The 13,857-nt window shown below is 49.1% G+C and overlaps 1 protein-coding gene across 1 annotated transcript in view; it reads right to left on the bottom strand.

The window, feature by feature from the left end:
• CTNNBL1 (catenin beta like 1) overlaps positions 1-12,858 on the bottom strand; it is a 48,225-nt gene extending 35,367 nt beyond the window's left edge. The window contains exons 1-4 of the mRNA XM_035567209.1: positions 12,729-12,858; positions 5,841-6,029; positions 3,415-3,521; positions 1,898-2,037 (exon numbers count right to left, since the gene is read on the bottom strand). Of these exons, the coding sequence (XP_035423102.1) occupies positions 1,898-2,037; positions 3,415-3,521; positions 5,841-6,029; positions 12,729-12,758 (466 nt within the window). The 5' untranslated portion in view covers positions 12,759-12,858. The remainder of the gene's footprint in view (positions 1-1,897; positions 2,038-3,414; positions 3,522-5,840; positions 6,030-12,728) is intronic.
• Between the last annotated feature and the right edge of the window lie 999 nt (positions 12,859-13,857).

The following is a 13,857-nucleotide window of genomic DNA, read 5'->3' as shown; positions in this document are numbered from 1 at the left end:
CAGTAGGAACCTCATGAAGTAGGAGGAATCCAAGCCCTGTCTCTGGGATGGAACAAAGCCATGCACTGGGGCTGTCCGGGGAGGTGACAGCTCTGCAGAAAAGAATCTGGAAGTTCTGGTGAAGATGAGTCAGCAGCAGCATGCCTCTGCAGCAGCAAAGGCTAATCGCGGGCTGCATTGCATTCTCATGAACAAAATCAGCAGGCCAAGAGAAGGACCTTCTCTTACCTGCTGCCTGGCACTCATGGAGCAACATATTGAACATTTTGTTCAGTTGTGGGCGCCCCCAGTACAATACTGGGCTCATTAGAGCACAGGACCCCCTACGATGGTCAGGGGATTAGCATATGACATATGAGGTAACTGAGGGAATGGGGCTTGCTCAACCCCTGTAAGAGATAAGGTAGGATCTAACTGAATCGTAGAAGACTACTGCTTCCGATAATTAGGTGCTACACAGAAGACTGAGCCAGATTTTTCTGAGGGTGAGCAGCAAAGAATCAAAATTATAGCAAAAGAAATTCAAACTAGATTTTCAAAGTCTTCTGAAAAAGCATATCCAGAGATGCAGTGGAATCTCCATCTTTAGAGAGAATTAAAATTCAGCTTACCAAGAACCTGATCTAGCTTTAAAGTTGGTCCTGCTAAAAGAGGATTGGGCCAGAAACCTCTTCTTGCCCCTTCCAGTTTACATTACTCCATGATTGTACCACGTTTCAAACAGGTGTACCCACATCTCATAGGGCATTCCCATCTAGGGAGCTTCTATGGAGGCTTCCAAGGAGAACACACCAGCTGTCCTATGTAACTTCGGAGATGGAAAAACAACTTCACTTTAAGCTTTCCTGTCTTTAATTAAATCTTGTCAGCGACCATCTTCCATTCACATGCTTTGTGTATAACTACCTGAATCTCTGATTCAGCAGATTATTTCTACTCTCCCTTGGACGCTGTTTTTCTCTTTCTATTAGTTCCTCTAGACACTACATTTAAATCACGTCTGAAGAGCCATTTGCTTAGAGCTCTCTTGAAGAATCTTTTTCAATTTAACAAAGTCATTACAAAACTTGAGCTGTACCAATTTTATTACACATCTAGATGCTTCAATTTAATAGCGTTTCTATTCTCTATACAGGCAGCAGCACAGGGAAGAGGCATTACTACAGCCTACGTCCTGCTTCCGACAGATCTGAACACACTTCAGCAGCTTTATAATAAGAAATGAGTTTTCTCCTAAAATTGCAATCCACAGGCCCTAACCTAACAGACAGACAAGCTGCAAACCAAGTTAAAAAAAAAGTTTGGTGGAAAAACAGACAAGTCCTCACCTCCAGCTGTGACTCTAGGACACAACTTCTCATGAAAAAAAGGACAAAGTTGTATTCCTGTGCACTCCAGATATGAATCAGCCCAGCTAGCCCAGGCAAAATCATTTCCTTGTGAATGAGAAATTCAAAGATAACCTGCTAAGACTGTGCACATAGTTCACAAAAAAGCCTGCGGTGTCCAGCAAAAAAAAGTAATGAAACTATGGTGCCCATGGAACTGGTCACGCATCACAGGCGTTTCCCATGTACAAGAGTAAATTGTTAACAACCATTTACTTGAGAGTGATTTTCATTACAGATCACAGATAAAGAAAGCAGTGGTGTTTGCTGTTTTGCATGGACCAGTATACTACCACATCAAGGTTAAGCTAAATACAAGTCAAAAATCTTTGTGTTTGGCTATTTTAAGACTATCAGTGCTTTTCACTTAAAAAAAGGCACAAACTCAGTGCAGTGGGGGAAAAAAAGAGAAAAACACATAGTAGCCTGTGAAAGCAGGATATAAGAGATGACAGAAAAGTCTGCTGAAAGCCTCTCCTAAGAGAGCTGCTTTAACCACTGAAGGATATCTGTGTTGTCGTGTCCAAGCAGCCCGAGAAGAGACTGCACAGCATTCAGCTCCACCAGCAGGTGGTACAGGTCCGGCATCGTCGCGATCACATGCATTTCCTGAATGATGTCATTTAAATCCAATTCAGATTCCATGAACCTGAGGCAAGACAAAAAAATAAAAAGCACATGAGTTGTGGTCACCGGACACAGTCCTTCACCAAAGAGAACAACGCCTTCCCCAAGGTCCCAGGTAAGACTTAGTCACCCCGGCTGCACATGGCCCCAGCATCTGATTCTCTGTCATCGCATCAAATGACTGAATCCAAGCTTCCTACAAGCAGTTTGTGCCCCACCCTGTCCTACATTTGCCCCTTTTAGTTTAATCAAGTAGCAGGATAAGCCTTGCTACTATATCATTTACATAGTAAAAAGAGTAGATTTGTTCCAATTCTGTAAATCAGTTACAAAACTACAGAGATTATAACTCCACATGAAGAAAACCTTGCACATGAAATAAATACTCCAGTGATGCACCTCCCCTAACTCCTCCATACTGATACGTGGGTTGTATTAGTCCGAAGCGAAGACCATAAAAAGATTTTATACAAAGGAAAGAACACTAAACTGGACAAAAAGATACTGGCATTCAAGCGTAGGCAGAAATTCATTTAGCATGAATAACAAACTCTGTGAAGGAGGAAAAGGCTCGCTGGCAGTGCACGTGTGGAAAGGAGCATCACGAAGAGCCTCTGGCTTTCAGACCCCACCCAGCCGTCGTGCCCACGGCATCGGAGAGCTCCGTCAATACAAACCAGTCATCGTCGCACACGGAGCACTGCCTGCATACAGAAGCACAGCGCCTTCCCAGCCAAATCAACACACGAGATGACGACGTGACATCTTGGTTAATTTGGAAAGCAGAACTCACAGCCCCGGGATCAATCTTTCAGCCCAGCCCCCGGTATCTACCACCTGCCTGCCAGTGAGAAAAAGAAGCGCTGCTCAAAGCTGCGTGAAGAAGGAACCCCCCTGAAAAAGGAGAGACTTGGAGCACGGCCGATGATTCTCTGATGCCAACTGCTAATAAGACTACCGTTAGCTTACACTTTTGAAAACAAAGCTACTTATTTAGATACCTAAAAGGAAAAAAATCACAAAACCTTATTTAACGTTTGTACTCCCAAAATAAAACAGCATAACCTAGAATTTTAGGACTGAAATTTCACAGTCTTTCATATTAACAGCAAGAATTTAATAAACTAAATCTTCTCCCTTTGTTGCTATTTTCTTCATGCCACAACTGCAAGTGATTTTTTTTAAACCATATACCTGTCTCTACCAGAAGGCTCGATAATGTCATTTTTAATTAACAGTTAGTTTCAAATACAATTTATAAGAACAACATGGCAACAACAGCTATTATATAACTCCTATGTAACTGAAAACATCTGTATTTTCAAGAAATTGATTTAGGGCTGAAACATAAAAGCAAAGGCAACAAATGGTAATGCAGAAGGGCCAAGCATAATCTTACTTCTCTGGATTGTCCGGAAACTTGATCCGCAGCTCCTGGTTTTTGTAAGATCGCTTCTCAAAGGTGAGAATCATCTTTTTCACTGAACTTTCATCCAAAGGTTCCTCCTAACAAAATTGGAAGGGCAGAAACCAGAGTTTAACATTTGGATGGATGGAACAATTACCCGGCATAAAGCAAACACGGGAGCGCAGCAGCTGCGGTGGGACTGCAGTCCGGCCCCGACGCTCTGGGTGCAGCGCAGCAACAAACGGCAAGCGCCGGCCATCTCGCTGCAGAAGGCTGGCAGAACTCACGCACCATCACCATTCATTTATCGACTCGCTGCAACTTTGACCTAAGCAAGCTCTCCAGAGCAAACCCTTGTAAATCGGGGTTTTACAAGCCAGAGGTTTACCAGATGACTTTTTTTCCAGAAGAACCAGAAGAGCTTCCTGACACTCTCTGAATCCAAGTATCGGTGAACAAAAACAGCGTTTGGCAGTGACCCTACGCGGCACCACCAGCGCCTCATGAAGCTTTCTGCTTCTGACATATTACAGTAAATGTCCATTAACAGCTTAAGCCCACAGGTAGTTTCATTTCACAAGTCCATTGTGCCGTTTCTTTTTGTAGGTCTACATTTAACTGTCCGGAGTTTATGATCTTTTGTATTTTTCTCACTCGGATAAGCTTTCACTTCTATTTTAAAGTCTTTTTCTAAAGAAAAAAATAAATCAATATTTCACTCCAGTACTTTCTTTTTATTTTGGAAAGTCTTCTAAAGCATTTCTCAGTTGGCATTACACATTTACTGTACGTTAGCAGTACACCCTTAGCTACCTCCGTTACTTTCTTTCCTGCTTTTAATGCACAACTTTTAATTAAATATTGCTATCCTAGATTTTCTTGTGTAAGCTCTTCCTTCTTCTCTTTTCAACTTTTTTTATAACCACTATTACAGAGAAGTTCTCAAAACGGAAAACAAACCAGGCCTATTCACATCTTATGCCAAGCTGCGTGCACTGTTCACTGTTAAATCAAGAGTTGTTTCTGGTATTAAGGATTCTTTACGCAGTGACTTGAAGCAGCAATCTTGTCTGAGATCAAAAAAAGTACCAATTTCTTTAGCAAACTGCATTCCAATAATAACAGCAGTCCATGCAAAGATAGTTAAAGACTTCCACTATTAGCGGATTTCCTACTTCCTCAAGTTCAGCCTGCCTCAGCACTTCACAGCTCACGTCGCCATCCCATTCAAGTGACCAGCGCTACAGCACCCACACCATATTCTTCCTTCAGGGGAATTTCAATCCACAAAGGTACTATCACAGACGCTGACACTGCTTCTCTCTATTTTATTTGACTCTTTTTTTAATATATATCACTGTAGTATCTCCATTAGGATCTGCTTTTCACGCATCCCATATTACGGTGTCCTACAGATTAGCCTCCTTCCATCAATTTTACTGATACAAAGAACATTCTGATGGCACATGGATTACCTGAGCTCCAAGATAATAAGTAAGAGATTCAGGTTCAAAAGAAACCTCAGACCCCCAGCCCTTCAAACGCCTGGATGGGAGAACTTCACTTGACAAAGACTTGCACACGGCAGGAAACCAAAAGACTCTAGCCAGTCAGCAGGACTTCTGGCTGCATCCGTTCATCCTGGAGCTCAAACGCTACAGAAATCCTGCGTTATCTTTCTCAACTAGCAGCAACAACCGTAATGGCAATAGCTCAACATAACAAAAACAAACAAGGGAGATTTTCAGAGATGAATGCTAGCAACGCTGTACGCAAAGGACAGGGATATTTTACAAAGCTACATGATTCTGCAGTGGTGAGTATACCTTTTTTTTTTTTTTTTTAAATCAAACAGGACACAGGCAGCAGGAAACAAATATCTTCTAGATTTATACCAATCCATGTGTCACATTTATAAAGTGATCTTTTCCCCGGCCCTTGGCAGAAAGGCCAGTGCTGCATTGGATTTCTGTCTCCAAGGCTTGAAATCATTTACCCTTGACAGCTGCTACCCCCCTCCTCTGACCCAAGACCTTTCTCGTGTAGGAGAATGTTTATTTGCTGCTGCAGCATAGCTGGAAAGAGGGGGAGAGGGAGAGAAGCTACATGGCTGGGGGTACTGATGAAAAATAGAGTTAGAAAACTATTTAGAATCTAGAAACTATTTCCTAAATATATAATTTAAAAGGTGAATTGTGTATTCCTAACCTAAAACAGAGACAAGGATTGAAAGATTTTTTTTTTTTATTATTATTATCCCCCCCACCCCCAGTCACCTTCTTTAGACCTTCAGAGGCTCTCTCTGAAAGCAAAACCACCACCTTCAGTTACACATGGCATGTGCCATGGTATGAAATGGAAGCCACGGAGGAGGGATCTAGCTTCTGCGTATTTCCCATAGGACACCAGTGCTTTACCTCCTCCTCTTCCTCTTCCCCATCCCTCTCAATTATCTGAAGAAGCTTCTTCTTCTCATCATCTGTTTCTTCCAGCGCAACAGGCTCCTCCTCCCTGTGACGGCCGTGCTCTCGTGCGCTAGCTTGTTTGCGACGTGCTTTGATTTCTTCCTCCTCCTCATCACGGGGTCTTTTTGTCCCTCGGTTAGGCTGAAGTCAGAGAAATAAGGTGAATGAATACAGGCCTTCTGCGACCCTTTCAAACCAGACCAGCAATACTACAAGACATACTGAGGAAACTCTAACAAGTTATTTAAAACATTTGCTTACACAACGCTTAACAACTCTGAAAAGTGGAAAGGAAATTAATTTAGTGAAGTGTAACATCACATGATGAGATGAATCGCTCTGCCAGGAGCTCCGTCAACATCCTCCCTTGTTTGATCTATGAATACGATTCCTGGGAAGGGATCTTCATATGGAACCGATCAGTATTTCAAAGACAAGAAGTGGTCAAACTGAGCTGCTCAGTGGCGGTACGGTGGACAACCTTAAGGATCTGGAACCAACTAAGCTGAGATAATCTCACGTTTTACAGACAAGACCAACATGCTCAAGCATACGGCAGTGAAAGATGATTTTTCACCCCCCTAGTACATGAGCTGATGTAGAATTCATGCACGCATCCTAATTCCCCTTGACTTCCCCCATCCCTGTGTTTAGGTTTGCTAACGGTGAACGTAGAATCAAAGCTCGTTTTAACGCATGCAAGTCAGGAGTATTGTTGCTTGCTGCGATTCTGCAGGGGTTTGGCACCAGATGAAGCAGTGATTTGCTTGGAACAACCTATTATTTTATTCTCTAAGTTCCACTTAATAGACAAAATTAAACATAATTTGCCAGGGACAAGAAAAAGTCCATTAACCCTAGTCCCATGTTTTAATTCAGACAAAAGGGGATGAAAGCATTTGAAATAGCAGGAAAAACTCTCTTCAAAACCAACAAAACTATTAAATTTGGTCTTGCTCACATTTTTTTGAAGGACAACCAAGCTCGAATAGCAGTATTCTATGCTCTGTAGCTACAGAAAAGGAGAACTTAATTCATTGTTGTCTAACAAGAGTCTGTGTTAAAACACAAAGTGAGAATATTTTTACTTTGTTTTCAATCAGCTGCTCCAGTTGCCTGGAAGATGATTCCCTATTTCATTAGGTCTAACACTTGTCCAGCCCATTTCAGAACGCATTGTCTGGCACAAAGAGCCAGCTTCTCTGCTTCGGGGGTCCCTTTGTCTAAAGTCGCAGAAGTCACGCCACGCTTTGGGCACCGTAAGGTCTGCGTTTCCACTGAGACTGAACCAACGTCAGGAAGAGTCCAAGAGAACTTCAGAACAAAGGTGCAGAGGGAACAGGCGAGCCAGACAGCAGAGTAACCGAGAGCACGGTGTGTTTTCAGGGGTATCTGTGCTGTCCCCTTTGGGAAAGGTGCCGAATCAAGGTTCCCTAACGTCGGGATCACAAAAGCTCACAGCAGCGTACAGCCTGAGCTTGTGCCAGGTGCTTGCTGCTAGCCAGACCTCCTCAAACCCGGTCGTTATCTGCTTTCCCCCTACAGCTCCGCTGCTGTTTCCATTACAGACGATATGCTCCTGACTTAAGCTCTTCTGCAGCGCTCCCGCGCACTCTTAAAGCGGTTACTGAGCTCATAATTCAATAGCTGTGAAGCAGCAGCACGCCTGGAGATCCTTCAAAATGAAAAAGTTATTTGCTTGGAGTGTGGGTTTTCTTCCTTAAGCAGATTCCCGTTACTTATCTTCCGGGCACATTAAAATATCATTTCACATAGACCAATTTTGAAACAAATACATCACTGCCAAAAACCAATACTTTAAACCGTTCCCAAGCAATTAGCAACCCCATTAAAAGAAAGAAAAAAGAAAAAGATGCTTCTAAATGACATCATCTAAGGAAAAACCTTCAGTAAACAGATATTCCTTACTCGATGCCCTCAGTAGCACACAAGTTTCTGTCCTTCCACCTCCCGCTCAATAGTACCCATGTCGTTCTAAACTCGCTTTGACAGATTAATATTACGACCACACACAGAAATTAGCGACGTAAGTCCTGACATTTACACGACGAAACCTTGCAACATTTGCCTCGGATGTTCCTCATTTAAAGTCTCAGGAAATCATCCCTTGCTCTCATTTCTAAACATTAAAAAAGAACCAATAAAAGAAAGAAAAAACAGATAAGAAGATAAGACTGCGACTGCAGCGAAGGACCACAGGAGCTGGCGGTTTGTCAGACGCCAAGTGACGTGCCATGGACAGGGACTGTATCACCAGAACAAAATCTAAATTAAAACCCCATCATGAAACCAACCCCATTTCCTCTAAGTACACAAACCCATAGTAGCAGCATTTACGTCCTGTCTCCATCTCAATTATTTCATCCTTCTTTGTATTTATGCGTTGTTGGGGAGAGGAATCTTCTACAACCCACACCAGAAGCCGTTATGACAAATTACGGAAGTGCCCAGCATGCAGTTATTAACGCTGCCGACGGATTGCCAACAGACAGTAATTGAGTTCCCAGGCAAGCGTTATTAAGCAGGCATTAAGGTTTTTCCTTTTGTTATTGATGTTTTGCTAAACCTTGCTGAGAATATTGCAGTTTTCCACCCGGCACTGTTAAAACTAAGAAATCATGGCTAAGTGAAACACCTGCGTTTCTGCTCGTTTCACAGGAGATGCAGAGCCACGAGCAGCTGATTTAAGACAAGCATTAAACTTCTGTGCGTTGGTTTTCGTCTCCGGGTTGCATTCGTACTCTGCAGGACTGTTAGCAGCCAACGGGAATTAAGCACATCCGTTGCTGGGCTCAGACTGGTGCGCTTCGTTACGCAATCCCATATATTGTGTCTAAACGCATTTGTTTAAATAATGTCACAGCTTCACACATACCTACTTAAGTTTTAGCTTTCTGGTAGAAAAGGGAAAGTTAATTGTTTAATAAATAAAACGTGGGCTTCTGTTTTACTCAGCTGTGCTAAGGTGCATTTGGCAAGAAGCTGGAGTTCATTACAAAGTGCACAAGGAAAGCATTTTTAAATTGCATTATTAGTTAAGCTTAATTTTGTTCCTACTGAATGCAGCGCGTCCACAGAAATTTATTCAGGAGACATTTCCAATTAAATCTAACACTGGTCCCACCACACACACAAAAAAACAGGAAAGGGTTTAAAAGACAAAAAAATAATTGTAAAATGCAATAAATTAAGCAAAATCTGTTGATTGGTAAAGAAGAGATCTGTTCCTCAGCTGTAGTTGTTCTGAGGATTAAGTGAGGCACTAAGTGAGGCACCCAGCCCTTCGTTACAGACGGGCGTTGGGAGCCCCAGGTGGCAGAGCCCCGGACCCAGGACGAGCCCTCGTCCCCACCAGTACGGCGCTCGAGCAGCAGAAGCACGAGTGCTCCCCTCGCGTGTTGAGCAGGGGAGAAGAACCATGCCCCAAACCAATCCAGGGCCCCGCCTCGTCTTCCTCAGAGCAGCGATAACGCATCAGTGCCAGACAAAACACCCTTAGGCACGTGAAAGCATTGTTCGGACCTCGCCTTCGTCATCAGGAAGCTTTAGAGAAGTCTCGCAAAAGGAGCCTCACGTTACTAGGACATCTGTTTTATAAGTAACCTCGTTACCGTGGAACTCTGAGATTATTTGTTAATGAAATCTGAAATAAATCTTCCTAAGCGATGCAGCTCCTCCCGAGGCCACGTCCCCACCAACTGCAACCTGCCCAAAGGAGCCACTGTAGAGAACCACCCGCTAGCTGCCAACGTAGGAGCTCCGAAAGCAAGCCCTAAATCTCCAGAGGGATCTTCACTAACTTCTCGATTTTGCTTCCAGCACTTGCGATGAACCCGGCTCCCAGCAATCTTACTTTTGGTCCCCGTTCCCGAAGCACAGCACTTCTGTCCTGCCCGCTGCCGGCTGAAGGAGCGGCTTCCAGGAACAGCCGGGAGCCTCAGGAAGTCTGAGAGCACCCGGTCGCACGAACGAAGGCAACCGAAATGAGAGGCCTGCGCGGGCTGCACCCGCACGGGTACAGGTTATCACTGGAAGAGAATTAATCCCTCTCCTCCCGGCTCTGTGGGCACACAGGTCCTCGAGGCAGCCTGCCACCGTGAAAAGCCCACAGATCGGGAAAAGGCACGAACGCAAAATCGGAAGCTTCCTCCGTCCATCCCATGCTAGAGCTACCACACAGAAATCAGAAGCAAAGAGGTACGCAACGGCAAAGAGAACCGAAACAATCTCCTTCCCTCCCTCCCGAGACAATTGAGGGAGAGGTCTGAAAACAACCGGAGTTGGCTTTGTCCCGAGTTACCCGCTGGAATCGGAAACCAGGCCCGAGGATCCGGGCACAACAGCAGCAATATTTAATCAGCAGTTTAGACCATCTGCGAGTGTTTTGCAGCTACCCATAAAGTTTATGGGCTCCCGAGCTTTGCACAAGCTGCCAGGTGCTGGACTCTGCTGGTTTGTAGCCGCTTGCCGCGGGAGGTTCCTTCCCCGCTCCGACAGGCACTTGGTGCCGACCCACGGCACGGCGCCCAAGATCTCCCAAGGAGAACAGCTTTTTGATTCAGCAAGGGCACAGATCAAGCATTCAGAGGACACAAATTTCAAACGCCACATGATAAAGGTGGGGTTTGGGTTGTTTTTTGCTGAGGGAAGCTGAGAAGACCAACTCATTTGCAGCAAGAGATTAAAATCAGACAGCGCCCATCGCCCAGCCCGCCCCTCTGACAGCCGCTGCCACCCCTGCAGCAAGGATGGATGAAGACGTCCCGAACCTTCACGCTTCTCCAGCTGAGAGGAAAGACCCAGAGCTCGGCTGTGGCTAACCCTAAAGCACAGACAAAACCGGAGCAGGTCAGGAGCTGGTTCATGAGCTACCACGCCAGCCTGGCCTCAGAAGCAGCAGCGCTGTCAGACGGGCGCAGCAGACAGCTTGCAGCAGCGCTGCATTTGCCTGATCTTACCCTGACACACACAAGTCGGCAGCCTCGCCGCGGCAGAGGCACAAAGGAGCCAGATCCCGCTGGATGTCAGCGGTGGGGGGGTGAGAACGCTCGTGCCCAGCGTCCTGCGGGCGGGCCCTGCCCGGCTGCCCCTGCAGCAGCAGACGCCCGACCCTCGCCACGTGGGCGCCGGTGAAACCTGTCCCGTCCACCTTCTGCTTCCACGTCTCAGCCGTAAGCAGCCCCGCAGACAGGGATCGCGTTTTCTCAGTATCAGAGATACGGACAGACGGATTTATCTGCCTCCTGTCTCTCCCCCACTTTCACTCCTTTCACCCTTCTGCCTAACTCTGGAAGCCTGAACCCTGCGGCGCCTCACGTCCAACGTTTAATCCGGGGCATTATCCCATCTGCTGGCGTGAAAACACTTGTGCTCACTGTCAGGTGGGAGCGCACAAAGCCAGGACGGCATCCTCAATATTCAGCTGAAACTCACAGAATGTTTTGGCCCACAGCTCCAGAACAAGCTCAGCAGCAAGGAAAGCCAGCGCCGCAGCACCTGGCAGCCGAACGGCGGATCTTCACCTCCAGCTTCCACAGGGCACAGCCCCGTGGTGCCACAAGCAACCACCCGCACTGCGGGACAAGGAGCTCACCCAGCAGAGGGCTGTACAGAAATCAACGCGACCGAAACGTGACGGCGCGCCTTCCTTCTCAGCAAAGGGAATCCTGTAGGCTTCACGTTTTCAGAACAAGAGAAAAACAAGCAAAAACCCAAACTAGAACCTGATTACAAACTAAAAAACCAACCGAAGTTCAACAAAGGTTCACCTTTACAGGGTTTAGGTATAAATTGTGTTGCAAAGCAAGTAAATGGCAGCATTGTTAACAATAACGCTTTAGTGTTCTTCACCTCAGGTAAAGGAACGTGAAAAACGATCATCCTAGTTTCATACTGAAAAATCAGCAGGAAAATCGTATGTAGAGAAACGCGGAGGCAGGCCAGAGCCCAGGGCAGCAGGGCCGTGCTGCCAGTGCCACGCAGCCAGGGCAGGGGGACGCGGCTGGCAGCCAGGCCCGGTGCGACGGGCGGGGCGAAGCTTTACAGAAGGAAGGCGACGTCCCGGAGCTGGCACACGCAGGGATCACAGAATAGCCCGAGCTGGGAGAGACCCACAAGGATCGTCGAGTCCAACTCCTGGCACCGCACAGGCCTACCCAAAATTCAGACCGTGTGACTAAGCGCACAGTCCAAACGCTCCTTAAACTCCGACAGGCTTGGTGCAGTGACTGCGTCCCGGGGGAGCCTGTTCCAGTGGGCGACCGCCCTCTCGGTGCAGAGCCTCTTCCTCACCTCCGGCCTGAACCTGCCCTGCCTCGGCCTGGCCCCGCTCCCTCGGTCCTGTCACTGAGGAGCACAGGCCGGCGCCTGCCCCTCCGCTCCCCTCACGAGGAAGCCGCAGGCCGCGACGAGGCCCCCCTCAGCCTCCGCCCCCAGGCCCACCACGCGCGGCGCCCCCAGCCGCTCCTCACACGCCTTGCCCCCGGGCCCGTCACCCCCCCGCAGCCCTCCCCCGGGCTCTCCCCCCGTTCCCCGCCCTCTCTGACCCGGCAGCCCTCACGGGAACGCTGCCCTCACGGCCCGGCCCCGGGTCTGACGCGGGGGAGGCCCGGGGGCAGCTTCCCACACCGGGGCCGCGTTCCCTGCTCGGGGTCCGGGGCCTCGCCCCCGGGCAGGGCAGCGCGACAGGCCCCCGAGCCCGGCAGCGGCCCCGCGGCCAGCGCCAGCCCGGGGCAGCCCCGTTACGGCGGGGCCAGCAGCGGCAGAGCGCCGGGCCCGGCACCAGCGGCCCCGCCCGGTGCCCGGTGCCGGTGCCCGCACCTGGTAGCTGAGCAGCTCCCCCACGTCCATGGCTCCGGCCGGGCCCCGCCACCGCCCAACTGTCGCCAAGGCCCGGGGCCGCGCGACACCGCGCCGTAAAGCGCGCGGCGCAGGCGCGCTGCCGGGGCGCCGCTCCGCCGGAAAGCGAGGCGGGAAGGGCGCTGCCGGAAAGCGAGAGCGGCGCCACACTGCCGCAAAGCGGCGCCACACTGCCGCAAAGCGGCGCCACACTGCCGCAAAGCGGCGCCACACTGCCGCAAAGCGGCGCCCCCCGCCCCGCAGCACGCGCAGGGCCCCGGTGCCACGGGCCTCACGGGGCGGCCGTGGCAGGCCGGCTGCGCAGCCCTGCTCCATCTCCACGCTGATCTCCAGCGTGGTTCCCCTTCCCTTTGCTCTTTGCCCCGTGCCGTGAGCCTTCAGGGCGCTGGGCAGGGCACAAAGCCTGACTGCTGTCCGGGAAACCCAGCCCTCAGCGGCTGCAGGGGACAGGGTTGAACAGCAGGGAGCTTTGTCCATTAGGGGAGCTGGAGCACGGGGACAAAATGCTGAAGTAAAAACCAAAAACAGAAGCAAAGCCAAGCGCAAAACACACCCTCAAATAAACACGGGGACAGAAAGGAGCAGCAGCCCTCGGTGCTGGGCTCCGGGCACCCCGCTCGCGTGCCGCAGGCTTTGGGGGGCACGGGGCGAGCCCCGCTGCTCGGCCTGGCCCCGAGGCAAGCCCAGCACCGCCGCCCGCCAGCAGCCCGGGCCGTGCCCGCGCCCACCGCCTGCGGGGCCCGGAGCCCCGCTGCTCCCCACGGGCACGCCGTGACCCCGCGGGGCTGGCGCAAGGCAGCAGCGGGACCCCGGCCCCGCTCCGCAGGGGGACGCTCGGCGCGGGGGCTGCGGGTGCCGAGGAGGAGAATCCCTTTTTAATTTTGTTCCTCGCTCGGTTTTCAATCCAGATGCCTCAAGATCTAATTCCGAATAAATAATTGTACTGAGTAACCCAGGTCCCCCGGTGATTAACTAAACACACTGAGGCTCGCTGAAATTGAATTAGTGGTGTGCACTCAGCCGTTATTACCCTCCCCACGTCATGCATATTAATGAGGGGTTATTAAGAAATGTAAATGATGCCTCAGGG

The sequence above is a fragment of the Cygnus atratus genome, chromosome 16 (assembly GCF_013377495.2).
Source record: "Cygnus atratus isolate AKBS03 ecotype Queensland, Australia chromosome 16, CAtr_DNAZoo_HiC_assembly, whole genome shotgun sequence".
NCBI classification, from domain to species: domain Eukaryota; kingdom Metazoa; phylum Chordata; class Aves; order Anseriformes; family Anatidae; genus Cygnus; species Cygnus atratus.
Note: the sequence above shows the minus strand (reverse complement) of the source record. Positions and strands in the feature narration are given on the sequence as shown.